The sequence below is a fragment of the Eptesicus fuscus genome, chromosome 20 (genome assembly GCF_027574615.1).
Source record: "Eptesicus fuscus isolate TK198812 chromosome 20, DD_ASM_mEF_20220401, whole genome shotgun sequence".
NCBI classification, from domain to species: Eukaryota; Metazoa; Chordata; class Mammalia; order Chiroptera; family Vespertilionidae; genus Eptesicus; species Eptesicus fuscus.
In genome coordinates this window covers 36,868,066-36,884,862 of record NC_072492.1, presented here as the reverse complement: position 1 = coordinate 36,884,862, position 16,797 = coordinate 36,868,066, and the positions used below count along the sequence as shown (strand labels likewise).

At 48.3% G+C, this 16,797-nt stretch overlaps 1 protein-coding gene across 5 annotated transcripts in view; it reads left to right on the top strand.

Annotated features, from left to right (window-relative positions):
• Nucleotides 1-15,630, top strand: part of TMEM101 (transmembrane protein 101) — a 33,879-nt gene extending 18,249 nt beyond the window's left edge. Inside the window, exons 1-5 of one of the 5 annotated variants that reach the window (XM_054708955.1) lie at nt 9-1,248; nt 11,991-12,100; nt 12,620-12,800; nt 13,528-13,674; nt 14,605-15,630. In XM_054708955.1, coding sequence (XP_054564930.1) covers nt 12,657-12,800; nt 13,528-13,674; nt 14,605-14,913 — 600 coding nt within the window. In that variant the 5' untranslated portion in view covers nt 9-1,248; nt 11,991-12,100; nt 12,620-12,656 and the 3' untranslated portion in view covers nt 14,914-15,630. The other 4 variants (XM_054708954.1, XM_028157152.2, XM_008149283.3 and 1 more) reach the window with 4 other exon arrangements.
• The last annotated feature ends 1,167 nt before the right edge of the window (nt 15,631-16,797 follow it).

Here is a 16,797-nt window from a genome sequence, read left to right as displayed (position 1 = left end):
TGACTTTTCCATTTAGTTTCTTTGCTTTCTACTCTTAACCCTTTCTCCTCCACTCCTTGAGAATTCATCCAAAAATATGGTACAAAGTGTGTAATTTAAGAAGGGCATCCAGGGTTGAGAGTTGTGGGTAAATGGAGTAGCAGAATAAAGAGGCTGGGTACATGCATAAAACCATTTGAAGTACCATGCCTTTGATTTAGAATGCACAGAAATGTAGACTTCTGGAAAAGGGAAAAGAGAAGAGACCTTGCAAGATCTAGAGAACCTAAGAGGTATGATTAAAGGAGTGAAAGTGCTGAGGGAGAAATAGCAAGCCCAGAGGGACGCTCTCTGTCTCATGCCTGTGTTATCATTTCCTCCCTATTAGTCTCTAGGTCTGTGAGTGGGAGACAGTACTGTTACTCTTGTGTTAGTTTGTGAAGTCGTGTGTGGGGACTTGAAGCAGTTCAAGCGATAGAGTTAGTATGGTGGGAAAAACAGGCAGTGAGGTGTAGGAGAACAAGGGCTTTGGAGACAAATAGTTTGGTTCACATCCTTACATCTTTTAAAAAAAAAAACACATTAAAATAGATTTTTAGAGAGAAGAAAGGAGAGAAAGAAACATTGACGTGAGAAACATAAGCCGGCTGCCTCTCACATGTACCCAGATCAGAAATAGATCCCACAACCTTTTGATGACAGGATGACACCCCATTCAACTGAGCCACACTGGCCAGGGCTTACATCTTTATTTCCTCACTTTGACTGTAGATAAGTCATTTCACCTGTCTGAACCTTAAATATGGAACTAATACCCATCTCCTAGAATTGGTGTTCAGGGTTAAATAAGATATTTAAAATGCCTAATTCTTAGAAGATTTTGTGTAAATATTAATATAAATGTTAGGTTGGTCCTGGGATAGTTAAATCTGGAGATGAGATTGGATTAGATGATTTCCAGAGGCTTCAACTTTGTTTTAGAAGTCTGTTTAGATGGCATTTTAAGTAAGGCTAATATGTAAAAACACAACATTTGGGCAGGGGTAGGGGCATCAGAGCCCTACCCTCTCGTTTCTCACAGATCTCATCCCTACCTCTTCCCTGAGTCCGTGAGGAATTTCTTCGATTATAATTTGAAAACCACTCATTTTATAGGAAGAGTTCCACCTGGTGAGGGACCTCTCGAGAGTACCACTGCTCCCTGTGGTGGCAGAGCTGGAACAAAATCCGTGGGCTCTTACTATTGCTTTGGGAGTTTCCAAACTATTGGTATGTGTACTGCTCACATTTGTTTGCCAGGTTCAGGGTAGAACACAGAGGGGAGAGGAGAGTGGCAGAAATTGCCCCCTAGTTGGAAAGAACATTGGGCTGTTGAAGAGTGTGGTGCCAGAAGTCTTCCATTTATGAGGAAACACACAGGCAGTTTTGCACTGTCTTCTTGGCTTTGAGACATTCTCCCTCCAAATACACACACAGCTCTATACCCCAGCACCCAATCACCTCCTCATTGCCACAAAAGCCTTTACTGCTGTTAGAGCATCCAATTCGTTTGGTATAAACAGCCTTACCACACTGAGTTGATACAGAATCTGCCAAGTAAGTTGAGTAGCTCATTACTGATTAGTGTTGAAAATATGAAGATTGTTCAAGCACTTCAATATTAGTTCAGGGGCTCTAGCCTGGGAACCACTGATAAAAGGTAAAGGTTCCTTGACATTTTTGAAGCTAAGAATGTGTGTGTCAAAATACGTTCTTCTACCTGGCCTGTGTGCTTAGTGGTTAGAGCACCGATTCACACAGCCAGGGTCTCGAGTTTGATTCCTGGTCAAGGGCACATACCTGAGTTGCAGGTTTGATCCTTGGCCCCCGCCCCGGCCCCAGTTGAGGCGTGTGTGGAAGGCAACCAATCAATGTGTCTGTCAAATCCATGTTTCTCTCCCCCTCCCCTTCCCTTCCATTATTCTCTTCCACTCTCTCTAAAAAAATTCAATGGAAAAAATATTGGGTGAGGATTAACCAAAAAAAAAAAAAATAAATCTGTTCTTCCTTAAGATGTGCTGGTTAAGGAAGGAGTATAGAGAGTTTTCAGTCATATACATAAATAGAATCTACTGTCCTGTTGACAGGATACTGTGGTGAGAATGTGTTAGAAGCTACAATGTACAAGATGAGGGTTGGGACAAGGTCAGCTCCTTTGGAAGATGATCATTGTTTACGTGGTGGATTTGTTTTCCCATCATTGCTGCAGTCTGTGGGTGCCAGAGAATTCCCTTTTAAGAAACTTGAAATCATCGGCCCGTACCACCTAAACTTCAGGGGTTTACACCATGAAGTACCTTACAGTGAAAAAGGGGTGCTATTGGGCTGCTATCCACTGGTGGTGGACTGCTGCTGGGTTATAAAGTTTCAAAACAAGTTCTTATGTGGCTTATTACAGGAAAATTAGAAAATAAGGCAAAAAGTTTCATCTATCACCTAAGACATGGTTAACATCTTTCATATCGTCTAAGTTCTAAGATGCTTCTTCCTATCTCTTGCATTGCTGAAAATGCAGTGCACTTCACAATGTCAGGAGAAACTTGTCAACTCATTCCTTAATTTCTAGCCCACAAGGTGCACTCTATAATGTGTTGGCATGTCAGATGTTATAAATAAAAGGTATAAGGCTGGGTGATCTCTGAGATTACTTCCAACCTCAATAATCACTTCTGTCTTCTTTGTCTTAACTTGTAATGCCTTGGTCCAGAGTCACCTCTGAAGTCATCTTTTGACAATTAAAATGGAAAGTGATTCCTGTAATTTGATATCATACTAGAGGCCTGATGCATGAAATTCGTGCAAGAGTAGGCTTTCCTTACCCTGGCTGCTGGCACTGGCACCCGGAACCCAGGCTTCCCTCGCAGCCCCGGCTTCATCCAGAAGGTCGTCCGGAAGGACATCTGGTCTAATTAACATATTACACTTTTATTATTATATAGTGACATGTATGACTTGTAATATAGTTACTTGTTTAGGTTTATCTTTAGTGGCCTAATGGGGATTTTGAGACTCTTAAGACAAGGATTATGGCTTACACATTTTTGTATTATTTCCTACTAGTAGCCCTGCGTACAAATCCATGCACCAGTAGCTCTCTGCAGGCCCCAGAGGCCCATCTGTGCCCTGGCCTGGCCAGCGGCCCATCTGCGGCTGGGCGCAGGACACTTGCCTCGTCGCCGTGGCAACGAAGCAAGCATTCCACCAGGCTACTCATGCTGCCCGCTCTCAGTGGCCGCCTCCCTGGGACTGGGGGACTCTGGCTGGGCTGAGAGGACTGGGAGCTGCCATCTTGTGGCTATGGGTGCTGCCATCTTTGTGATGAAGTGACGATTAATTTGTATATTACCCTTTTATTAGATAGGATAACCCAGCCATGGAGATAAGACTGAAGGTAGAATTTTGAAAGTCATCAGTTTAATAACTTGAGTTGCCTGAGCCACAGTAAAAGGTGGTCCAGGACTGACTGGGTTTTGAAGAAAGCTTGCAATCAGGTTTGGGAAGAGAACAGGAGACCAGTCAAAGACATGGGAGGGGATGGGAAGGAAAGCATCTCATTCCAGCTTGAGAAGCAGGGGGGCTTTCCCCAGGTTTCTCCAGAGCAGATTTGGGCAACTGGGACCAAGGCTGGTCAGACTGTAGACTCTCTCCCAATTTTTATTGATTTCAGAGAGGGAGGGAGGGAGAGAAACATCAATGATGAGAGAGAATCATGGATGGGCTGCCTCCTGCATGCCCCTACTGGGGATCGAGTCCACAACCTGGGCATATGTCCTTGACCAGAATCGAACCTGGGACCCTTTAGTCCACAGGCCTACACTCTATCCACTGAGCCAAACTGGCGAGGGCTCTCTTTTTTATTTTTATTTTTATAAATATTGAATATTACATATGTTCCCCCTTTTCTTCCCCCATTGACCCCCTCCAGTTCACCCTTGACCCCGTTCCTTTAATTTTCAATTTTGTTGAAAAGTCTAAAGTGGAACAAAGTTTCTTTCTGAACTGGTGAGATGAAGGTAAGGCATATTTCTAGTGACTTAAGTAACCTCTTCTCCCTTTTCCCCAACTAATCATTCTGATGCTAATTCCAGCAAGTAGTCTTCAGTGGAGGGACTAACAAGTGGTTTCTTTTTCTAATCTGGTCCCCTTTATTCTGATCTCTGGCTTGAAGTAGTTGCTTATGCTTTAAGAAAGTGTGTGTACTGCTTTAAATAATATTCTGGGATGGCCTCTTAAGATGTGATTTAAGCTGAAATTTGAAGAACAGGTGCCTGCAAAGTGCTCGAAGTTGAGGTTGGCAAGAGCTTCGGATGTTTGGGAACTGCTAGAAGGAAGGTGGCTAAAGCATAGTCAGCAGGACGGAGCAGTGGGCAGGAGCCACTTCATGCAGGGCCTTGTGGCCATTGTAGGGCCTGGAATCTGCTCTTGGCACAGTGGGGAAGCTGTTGGAGGGTGTTAAGCTGTGAAGGGATTTAATCTGATGTTAGGCAGCAACAGTGGAAGCAGGAAGACGGTTGTGTTAGATGGTTGCAAATCTAGGCAGGAGATGGTAGTGACTAGTGATTTCAGGACTGAAAGATCTTGCTGATGTATTGGATGTGAAGGAAAGAGAAACTAAGAATGACTTCTAGGTGGATGATGACAAACAATGGGAGAGGAATAGCTTTGTGGGAAAACCAAGAGTTCTGTTTTGTTATTTTGTCTAGCTAATGAAACACGGAAGAGCAGATGGCAGCTGGGCAGCTGGATAATGAGCCTGGAATTCAGAGGAGAGGACTGGGCTAGAGCTAGACATTTAGTTGTTACCTTGTTATGAACTCCACAAAGGTGGGGGATGAGATCTATGGCCACAGTAGATATTTTGGCCTCTGATACAGGAGGCCCTTCATTGTAAATAGGAAGGAAAAAGATAGTAGTACAGTTGAAGGTGAGTTTGCACATTTAGCAGGGAAGTGAGGTTGAGGGAGGATGTGTCCTAGACACACAAGGAAGTACGTAAAATTGCTGAGTTCCCTTTAGAGGTTTGTGCTCATGCATGTAAGGTGCAGCCAGCCAGGTGCCCATTGTGTCTTGTGTCCAGTGACTTGGCTGAAGACACAGAAGGTGGATTGTTGGGTACAACCAGGGTGTTAATCAGATCTATATAGAGGGAGAAGGGATTTCAGCTGATGGTATTTGCAAGGGCGTTACAGTGATAGACCCTTTATCCCTACAGATGGATACTGTTGTCAAACACTTCGTTTTTGTTCAGATTAGCCATTCTGAAAGTGTCTTGCTGTCATCCCCCCTGTACTGGCTACAGGAAAGATATGCAGCCATGTAAATCCAAGAGTCAGTATGTGAAAGTGTGCAAAAATAGAGGATGCTTCTAGTGCCAGGGCTGGTGCAGGTGTGGTATGGGAAGCTCAGCACAAACATCCCAGCACTTAGAGATGCCCGGGATCTTGGAGCTCATGTGAAACAGTCCAGCCTCCCAGTTCAGGTATCTCTGTAGCTTCAGCCACAGACTGCCCCTGCTTGAGCACTTTGGTTGAGGAGGAGCTTACTGTTTTGAGAAACAGCATATGATGGCTGTATTGTGCCCATTTGTCCTCCAAGCAGCTGCTCATTTCTAGAACTGCATGCAAGTACTTGCCCTTTAGGATGATTCCTTTTGCCTCGCAGCTCTTGGGTGAGGGTCAGAGGAATTGCTACACTGGCAGATATGACTGGGAACTGTCTTGTCTTCAGTTAAATGGCTTATTTTTAGCCAACTATCCCAACATATTAAGAGCTTTTTACAAATCTTGATCTGTAATATACTAGTTATCCTTCCCAATGTTGTGTTAGTTCGAATTTTTATAAACTGTCTTCCAAAGGGGTATCATGAAAGACTTTAATAAGATCCAGATGTTTGTCTATGATAACCATCCAGTAATCCTGTTAAAAAAGGAAATCAAGTTGTTTGAGAATCACTTATTTTTAATGAAGGCATGTGGCACCTAGTGGTCATCATGTTTAGCTCACTAGTCAACATGTTTAGTGAGCCCTTTTTGAATTTTGTTAATTGTTACACTTACTTGTCTGACTTGAAAATTGGAATTTTGGCTGAGCTCAAGTCTGGCAACCTTCTGTTTGTAATGTTTTCTCAAAGAATATTGGCAGTGATTCCTCAAGCTTTTTCCAGTATAATTTGCTGAACCAGATTACTTGAATTAATTCAGAGCAGCTCAGTTTGATCAACCAAAGGCTCAGATTCATATCCTAGGTTGGTGGTGGCTCAGCTGCTCTTGCCATTCAGGGGACAATCTGTGGACACTAGAGGGCCAATGCACGAAATTCATGCAAGGGCCTTGGCCCTGGCCCCAACTGCCGCCCTGCAGCTGGGGGTCCTCTGCTGCCTCTGCCTCAGCCCCCGCCTGCTGCAGCTTTGTCCAGAAGGAAGGACGTCTGGTCTGATGAGCATATTACGCTTTTATTACAGACCAGAGACCCAGTGCATGAAATTTGCGTGGGGGGAGAGAGTGGGATACGGGTCCCTCAGCCTGGCCTGCACCCTCTCACAATCCAGGATCCCTCGGGGGATGTCCAACTCACAATCTGGGACCACTGGCTCCTAACCGCTGGCCTGCCTGCCTGCCTGATCATCCCTAACTGCACGCCTGCCTGCCTCATCGCCCCTAACCACTCTGCCTGCCTCATCGCCCCAACCACTACTTGCCTGCCTAATCACCCCTAACTGCTCGCCTGCCTGCCTGATCGATCACCCCTAACCACTCTGCCTGCCTTTCTGATTGCCACTAATCACTCGCCTGCCTTTCTGATTGCCCCTAACCACTCGCCTGCCTGCCTGATCCACCCTAACGGCCTCTGCCTCGGCCCCTGCCACCTCGGCTTCGTCCGGAGGTCATCCGGAAGGACGTCTGGAATGATGTCCAGAAGGTTGTTTGGCTGCCGGTCTAATTAGCATATTATACTTTTATTATTATAGATGGTTTCTTAGAGGGGTGTTTGGCTGGCATGAGGGACATTGGCCCTATCTTTGGAGCACTGTAGCTTAGTGGTTAGGAGCATGGCTGGATTCAGATAGGTCTGAGTTGTGTCAGATTTCATCTCTGCCACTAATTAGCAGTATGACTTTGCATCTTAGCTAACTGCCTAGCATCAGTTTCCTCATCTGTAAAATGAGCGTCTCAGTTGAGGATTAAATGAAGCCTTTAATGAGATGCTTGGCTTTGAGTAACCATCTCCAAATGTTATTCTTTGAAGAATTTGCTGGATGGAGCTAATGAGCACACAGGGGAACATAGAAAGTAATTTGTGTGGTCTCCTGGGCCCAGGCAGAAGCACTGGGTACAGACCTGGCCCCAGAGCTCTCTTTGTTTCAGAAGGAGATGATGGGCTCTTTGAAAACCAGAGTATTTTGACCTTTGAACTAGTGAGAACAAGAGAGCATGCCCTTCCTTAGTGTCTAGACAAGACTTAGGTGAATTTTATAGATGATGGCAGATTTATGAGAGAGGCAATATAGAATGAAAGACACCTGGCTCCTTCCTGATTTGAGAATGGGCTCCAAGGAGCCTCAAGTTGCTACTCTGATATGAAATAGAGCAGGGTGTAGGGTTCCAGAAGGGAAAAAGGGGCGGGGGGTGGATCTGTTCTTAGAACAACAGGGCAGGATATAAGAACACCAGGCCTTGCGATTTCTTCAACCTGTATTTCATCCCCACTCTCAGGGCTATGGCTCCCTGAAAGCTGACCTCTCTACTGCTTTTGGGGGTGAGGCTCCGGCCTGAGGCCAAGAGGGCAGGTAACTAGAGCTGAGATTCTTTCCATTGCAATTCTTGGGCTGGGACTGCATTCAGCAGGTGGTGGCAGGAATACAGGTGAATGCACTGGGTTTCTGAGGCCTGACGCCTTGACCTCAGTGGCTAGATTAGGCCAGGATCTAGCCAGGGCTCTATCCTGCAGGCAGGAGAAGGCATTTCTACTGGGACTATATGAGAAATAAGTGAGGTGAAGTGTGAAATTGGAGTGAAAAAGGGATCCAAAGCATTAAAAAATCCATCTTTCCTGATCGCTTTTCATTCTAGTAGGAATAAGGGAATGAGAAGTGGCTGGGAGTGGGGTATCAGGATGCTGGGGTTTCCAGCTGAGATGACTCTTGCCAGAACCTAGGTAGGAGGTAAAATCAGAGGGGATGGAAGGAAGATTCCTCCGGTGGTGGTGGTGGTGGGGGGGGGGGGCGGAAAGTGAAAAGACACCTAATGGTGTCTGCTTTTATTTTTCTCTCCTAGCTTCCATGCTTGCCCAGGGTTCTGGGTGGAGGAGTGAAGCATAAAGGTCTCAGCATCCATGAGCACCTGAGGCCATTCTCACCCCAGCCCCTCATGGGGCAAGGACAGGGCAGGTGTGGGCATTCCTTCCATGGCTACAATAGTAGCATCAGCCTTGCTTGGGAATCTGGTGGCAGCATACCCAGTACCATGCACCTGGCTAGCCACTGAGTGGTGGACTGTGGAGGCCTCCACCTGCTCAGTCTCCCTCCCAGGCATCCTGACAGTCTGGCTTTTGGAATTGAGCCAGAGTAATCCTGCCACCTGCCAGGTGGCTCCTTCCAGGGTCGGTGGGGACTGCAAGTGCTGCTGCTTTCTCACAAGGTCCTATGGGATCTGGCTGGTAGAGCACTGGGTGGCCTGGGTTTTTTCTGGAGCAGCTGGATGTCAGCTACAACCAGCTGGTGCACCTGTCCATGGACTTCTCAGCCACCCTGGGCTCTGCTCCGCCTACACCTCTCACAACCTGCTTGCCAACCTGAACTCCTGCAGCCTGTGGGGCCTGGGAAACCTGGAACAGCTTGATCTGAGCCACAGCCTGGCCACAGTTTGGGGGCCACTTCTGCCTACACTGACTCTTGCTTGCTGGGAACCAGCTGCAGCAAATTGGGGATGTAGCCCTGGCCATCACGCCAGGCCTGGAGGTCCTCGCTGGGAATGACATCAGCTGAAGCCTTTGCAGCTCTGTGGGTGCTGGGCCTCCTCTCTAGTAGGCAACAGCACCTCGAATTTAAGGTGATGGCGGGCATCCAGACAGCATACACACAGCTGCTGCTGGCCAGTAATCTCTGCAGCAGGCCTTCCGGAAGCTGGACCATCTGTGGCACTTGTATGTGGCCAGCCTGGGCAGTCTGACTTGTGCTGGACCTGGGAGGCTGGTAGGGGGCATAGCTGAGCAGTGTGGAGGAGGCCTGGCTTTGCTTGTCTGAGACAGCTACTGTGCTGGGTATCATGGGCACCATGCTAGTTCCCATGGTGCTGTGGTCATGGCCGAGGGCAAGTGCAGGTGGGGGTGCCTCAGAAGAACAGGGAAGCCCTCTGGAGAGGTAGGGTGTGCTGTAGAGAAGCTGAGGCAGTTGGATTGGGGAGGGCAGATGGAACAAGGAAAAGGAATGTTCCTCAGAAATCTTATGGGCTGTTGTCTGTCCAGGCAGGGGTGGAGGGAGGAGGGACAAATAGCTATGTTCATCTCAGGTCTCAGAACCCCACTACTCACTTATTTACCACTTGTGATCTAGCACAATGCCAGCATCTTTCCTAGCCCTATAAAGAGGGATTTGGCCCCTAGTCCTCAGTACCCCTCTGGGGAGAAAGCAATAAAAGATAAGAGACAACACCAGAGGGAATTGGGATGGGATGGGATGGAATGGATACCAAGGGAAAAAAATTCATTAATCCTATTCTCCTTCATACATGTCCCTGTCGTCTGTTTTGGGGGACTTAATCGGAAGGTGTGGTCTGGGGTAAGGGTTTGTTCCAGGTGCAGGCTCCTAAAACTATTTTATGGACATGTATGATCCCATTTCCAGTCCTCAATACCTTAGCTCCTTCCCAAGGTTGTGTATCTTGTCCCATTTGAATCAGGGATGGGTGAGGAGATTAGGAAAATAAAGTCAATTGGAAAGTTTGTACTATGTGCTTGTGTTATGGTGATGAAAACTTACCTCATGTAGTTGTCACTGGTGGGCAGGGAAGGTAGGCAAAATGACTTTTTTGTTGTTAATTCTCACCTGAGGATATTTTTTCCATTGATTTTTAGACAGAGTGAAAGCGGGGTGGAGACAGAGAGAGAGAGACACCCATTGGCTGCCTCCCGCTCTTGCCCCAAATAAAGTTTGCAACTGAAGTACATGTCCTTGACCAGAATCTAACCTGCTGCCACTCTAACCACTGAGCAAAACCAGCTAGAGCCAAAATGACCTTTAATCCAGACTTTTTCTCATTCCTCTTACCTGGAGACCCTACCTTCCCACCCTGTGTCCCACCATACACCTATATGATTCCATTCCCTAGGGTTTCTTGTTTTTGTTTTTGTTTGTTTGTTTTTTTTGCATGGATATATCCCTCTCTCACATTCTTTCTAACATACCTAGACTTGATCCTAGTGACTTTGTAAAAAGTTAAGTATGAAAAAGTGTTTTGTAGTCTAGCTTTTACTGGCTGATCAGAAGTTTTTATTTTTTTAATAGAATTTTATTGATTTCAGAGAGGAAGGGAGAGGGAGAGAGAGATAGAAACATCAATGATGAGAGAATAATTGATCGGCGACCTCCTGCACGCCCTGCACTGGGAAAAAACTGAGCCCACAACTTGGGCATGTGCCCTGATCAGAACCGAACTGTGACCTCCTGGTTCATAGGTTGACCCTCAACCACTGAGCCATGCCTGCCGGGCTGATGGGAAATTTTTAATTCACATGGTCAGAATGCTGTTTGGACATGAGGCCCCTTTTCCCCCAAGGGAACTAGAAACACCTGAATTAAATGGCCTAGTGGGAGTGCTTATAGAATCTTAACTTCAGTATTAAAAGATAAATTTGTATTGTAGGATGGTGGGATGGGTGCAGGAAGATATGTGTGTGGGGGGGGGGAAGCTTTGTGGTGGCAATCCCAAAATGCTCAGAACGTTTGTGTATTTATTCAACAAATAATTACTAAGTACCTACGATGAATAAGATAGTGGCAACATCTTTTGTTCACTTTATTCAGCACATATGTCCTGAATGCATCTTGTATACTAGGGCCTGAGAATATAGTAATAAACAGAAACCAGACACTGTCCTTGGCCTGGGCCTCACAAACTACTATTAATATAATCATTAACAGAAGAATTACAAATATATAATTGCCTGTGTGCCCAGTGATTCAAAGGAAGGCTACCTGATGGTTATGAAAATAAAATAGGGCCAAAACCGGTTTGGCTCAGTGGCTAGAGCGTCGGTCTGCGGACTGAGGGGTCCCAGGTTCAATTCTGGTCAAGGGCATGTACATTGGTTGCGGGCACATCCCCAGTAAGGGGTGTGCAGGAGGCGGCTGGTCGATGTTTCTCTCTCATCGATGTTTCTAGCTCTCTATCCCTCTCCCTTCCTCTCTGTAAAAAAAAGAAGAAAAAAAGAAAAAACAAAATAAAATAGGAAGCTGAGAACAAATGAGACCAAAGGAGAAGTGGGAGAGACCAGTTGGAAACCTGCTGCAGTTAAACCTACAAGAGATGGTAGTTTGGGCTAGATTGGGAGTATGGCAACTGAAGAAAATGGACTGATTTGAGATGTCCCATGTATACACCTCAGATCTCTCTCTTAGGGGACATAGGAAAGGCAGACCAAGACCATACTTCTCTACAGGTGACTTAGGAGAACCCATTACTTTGAATTTAAACCAAAGCAGAGGATTTCCTCAGGCTTGAGTATGTACACCATTTACTGAACCCCTACTATGTGCTAGCACCAGCATTGTCACATTTAAACCTCACAGCAACCCTAAAGTAGAAGTCATTTCTATTTCACAGATGAATCTTGGAAGGTATAGCCAATATGCCCAAAGTAACAGGGTTGGAGTTAGGATCTAGCTGCATTCCAAGACTAGTTCGCTTCATTAAGTTATGACTCAAGGCTTCCCACTGTGCCTTCCTTTAGTCTAGTTTTCAATTTTGCATCTACAGAGAGGGGGCCGTAAGCCTCCATGGGCAGAGGGAAAGGCTGAACTCTGTTGCTAGAACATCTCCTTCGGTCCAGAACTACAGGACGTGAGCCTTGTTTCCCAACGGAAGAGGTAAAAACAAACCCCGCGAGACCGGAAGTTGCGTGTCGCACCTCCGCGCCGGCCTCCCAGACCCGGTTGAGGCCGTGGCGGACTGCCCTTCCCCAAGATGGCGTCGAAGGTGGGTTCGCGACGGTGGCTACTGCAGCTGCTCATGCAGTTGGGCTCGGTGTTGCTCACACGCTGCCCTTTCTGGGGCTGCTTCAGCCAGCTCATGCTGTACGCCGAGAGGGCCGAGGCGCGCCGGTGAGCGGGCCCCCGCGGTGGGAGGCGGTACAGCGCATCCCAGGAACGGGGATGCGGTGAGGTGGGGAAAAAGTTGGGCCCTTGGGCTGGGAGGACCTGGGATCTCAGACTTGTTAGGGGCTCCGGTCCCGAGCACGGTGGACATGGAGCATAGTGCGGGGGTCATGGCCAGGAGAGGGGGCTCCGGTTTGGAGGAGCAGTGGGGCTGGCGGGAAGTCAAGGGGTCTCAAGGCTCTTCTCCCCTCTTCATTCTGACCTCTTTGCTTACCCCCTCCCGGCTCGCAGGAAGCCCGACATACCAGTGCCCTACCTGTACTTCGACATGGGGGCGGCCGTGCTGTGCGCGAGCTTCATGTCCTTCGGAGTGAAGCGGCGCTGGTTTGCACTGGGGGCCGCACTCCAGCTGGCCATTAGCACCTATGCCGCCTACATCGGGGGCTACGTCCATTACGGGGACTGGCTGAAGGTGAGCAACCCGGCCCCGAGGAGGACTTTGCTAGAGTGATGGGGAGCCTTGGGCGTGTGGAGATTTTACAGACTGCAAGAATGGAAGGACCTTAGAGACCACACAAATCTTCCTTTCAGAGTGTGGAAACTGAGGTCCACAGATGGGAAACAGACTTACCCTAAGTCACGCCACAGTTATCATCACAGGTGGAGGAGCAAGGATCTAGGTCACCTGGTTTCCAGAACCCTTAAAACTGTTAGTTTAGTAATCTCAGACTCATAGGGCTAAAGGAACCTTGGAGGTGTCTGGCCCAAAGATCTAATTTTGTGAAATTTAAGTAATCCTAGTGCAGCACATAGCCTGTAAATGACAGACCCCTGCCAGCAGAGGCCCGCCAAGATGTGTGAACAGCTACAGGAAAGTGAGATCAATGGGTTTTACGGAACAGACTATACTCTATAGCAGAAAGAACATTGGGATTCTAGTCTGCAGGCCTGGGGGTGGGAAGGAGACACTTGGTAACTGGGTTCTGCCACTTTCTGTAGGATCTTGAACAATTTAATTAACCCCTTTGGGCCACTTCTGATAAAAAGAATTCTCTATTTCTGCTGTACCTGTCCACCACACTTGGAAATGGTAAGAGGGTTCATCAAATGGACGGGAATGTATAGAGAGGAAGTTCTGTGCAGTCAGGAAATATGTGGCAATTGCAGTTCCTGACGGGGGTCCCCTTGCCTTGGCCTAGGTCCGTATGTACTCACGCACAGTTGCCATCATTGGTGGATTTCTTGTGCTGGCCAGCGGTGCTGGGGAGCTCTACCGTCGGAAACCCCGCAGCCGTTCCCTCCAGTCCACGGGCCAGGTCTTCCTGGGCATCTACCTCATCTGTGTGGTAGGTTGAGGGACTGTTGGCTGGGGGTGCTTGACTGGGAGTAAAATGTGAGCCCATGCTTGGCAGAACTCAGGGAGGTGGGCATGTAGATCCTGATGGCCATGCTCTGGGAATTGCCCCTGCCAGTTTCTGGGCCTCAGAGGCCCGCCAAGAGCCTGAGACCTGGCCAATATTCTTCCAACATTATTGCCACCAGGGGGAGAAAAGGTTGAATTGGCCATTTACTCCCAAGCCTGAGAGGCAGGAGAACAAGATGGATTGTTCCTCTCATAGCTCCAGCTCCTAGAGGACTGGGAGAGGAGACAAAGGAGAGGTTTGGTGGGTTTAGGCAGCAGCTGGGACTCTGCCACTTAGAACTGATGGGGATGGGGAAAAAAAAGCCTGGGCCAGTTGGCTCGGTTGGAGTGCTGTCCTGTGCACCAAAAAGGTGCGGGTTCAATTCCCAGTCAGGGCACTTACTTAGGTTGTGGGTTTGATCCCCTGTCGAGGCACGTACGGGAGGCAACCGATTGACTTTTTTCTCTCATATCAATGTTTCTCTCCCTCCCTTCCTCTCTCTCAAATCAGTAAATATATCCTCAGGTGAGGATTTAAAAAAGAACTGATGGGGGATGCCTAGTTAGCCAATTGTGGTCGTCCCTAGGACCCTTAGTTACTGGGCACCATATTCCATGTGCAGAGCTCTGGATTCAGCGGTGAGAGCCCCCGTCTATCTTCTGAGCTCCCAGAGAGAGGAAAGACATAGACCTTAATTTCATGTAGCTCCCTAGTCTGACGGGGAGATGTATATAGGTCCTACTTTCAGAGAGCCCCGGTCTGAGAGAGGAGTCAGAAGCCCACCTTGCGGAGGCTGACTTGCAGGTGCCATCTCGGGTGGGCTTCCGACAGGCTCCGCAGCTTGGACAGTCTTAAGAGATGGTTTGTCTCTAGGCCTACTCACTGCAGCACAGCAAGGAGGACCGGCTGGCATATCTGAACCATCTACCAGGAGGGGAGCTCATGATCCAGCTCTTCTTTCTACTGTATGGCATCCTGGCCCTCGCCTTCCTGTCTGGCTACTACGTGACCCTGGCTGCCCAGATCCTGGCTGTACTGCTACCCCCGGTCATGCTGCTCATAGACGGCAATGTTGCCTACTGGCACGACACACGACGTGTTGAGTTCTGGAACCAGATGAAGCTCCTTGGAGAGAGTGTGGGCATCTTTGGGGCCGCTGTCATCCTAGCCACCGATGGCTGAGTTGCATTGGGAGAAGCTGAAATGGGTGCAGGGAGCCACTGAGTGCCACCCTACCTTTCTTGCTGGCCCAGTTACGTTTATTTATGCTTTTTTGGTCTGTTTGTTGGATCCTTTGCTCTGTGTGTATGTGTGTGTGTGTTGGTAAGAGACAGGTCTGTTCCCCAATTCCTGGGCTCAGCCCTTGATGGGGAAGCCCTGATGATGATGCCTTACAGGGTTTTTCCCCCTGGTTGTTAGGAGGAGAGCTGAGGCCAGCTGCTCCCCTGGGTCTTATGTCCCAGAGAAGAGAGTAAGGCGGCACTAGGGTAGGGGTACTGAGAGTGGGAGACAGAGAAAGGAAGACCTAAGAACTGGAAGTGAGCAGAAGTGAAAAATTGCTTTTGAACTGGCAGATGCAGCTAGGCTCTGCAGTGCTCTTGGACACTGAGAATGAGTATGCGTGCTGATCGGTGGATCAGGCCCTGGAGGAGCAGAGGGGCTGGTCTCCACAGAAGTCACAGGGTTCTCAGGATATGCCAGGGGCAGAAATAACACTAGTTGTCTACCTTGAGAGCAGAGCAGGCCACAGCCTACTCGGGTGTGAAGGGGTGGGGCAGGCAGCGGCCAGCTTTCGGCTTCCTGCCTTCCGTTTCCAGCTCTGGATAGCCTGGTGGGGGTGAGTACCCTCCCAAACACCAGACCACACAGTCCTCCAAAAATAAACATTTTATATAGACATTTGGCTTTGCTTCTCTGTTCTCCCCATGGGACACTTTGCCATTGGCTGGGATTGATCTGGGGTTTCTTGAAAGAACGTATCTGGTTAAGCTCCATCAAGGCCCTCCCGTAATCTTTCCCCTATTCCGAGAGTTCCCACAGTCCTTGGGCTCTTTTCAAGGATCTCCTTATCCTCCCTGTAGTATATTCTTCTGACCTCTCACCTCATTCCATCTTGTAGCTTATTTTTCCTCCCCATTTGATGTCAGCTGTTTTTGAATAAATCCTTGGTGAGAGCAACCTTGAGGGAGAGAACTAACATTAAGTGTCCACTATGAGGCCAAGGGGTTTACATTTTACAGATAAGAAAATGGAGACTCAGAAAAGGTAAGCAGCTTGCCTCAAGTCACAGGGCACACCCAGCCACAGAGCTGGATTGCAGGCCAGGCTGTGTAATGCCATCGCCCAGATGGATACTGAACATCACCCTCTGAGGGAAGACAGGCTGCTCTTGGGGTTGGGTTCTCACGTCCCTGCTGTGCTATGGTGGCCTCTTAATGGACCCTCTTCCTACTCACCCATGCACCTGGCAGAAGGTAGTCCCAGCAACCAGTGTGGTACCTGGAACATCATGGGCTCAAAAATATTCAGTGAAACCTCCGGCTTTGGGCTACTGCCTGTCTGCTCCCACAAAGATGGGGACACAACCTGTAGGGGGAATGTGGGGGGCAGCGGGGGGGGGGGGGCTGTGCCCTGCCTGAAAGGGAGCTGGGACTGCTGGCGGTCTGGTCTGTGGAATGGAGGGAGCCCCTCTGGGGGTTGCATTGAGGGACATGGTGGCAGCATTCATCGTGGGGGCCCTCCATCTCATTTAGCTCCTCTGGTCTCTCTAGAAGTCCCCTGGGTCCCCAGCCCACAAGACTTGCTCCCAGAGAGCCACTGCTCCTTTCAAGTGTGAGCTGACTCTCAGACAAGTATTTTCATTTTAATCAAGGCCTCCTGAAAAGTTGCAACACCCAAAGGAATGAAAATGAGTGGTAGAAGATCAGGCAGATAGGGCCTCTGTGCTGTGTTTTGGACAAGGGAGCCTCAAAACAGCACAGAAGCCACAGAAACTGACCTACCCTAAGTTTAGCCCTGAGTAGAGCCTGGGAAGGCAAGCCCTCCCCTCCCCCCCAGATCCCTAGA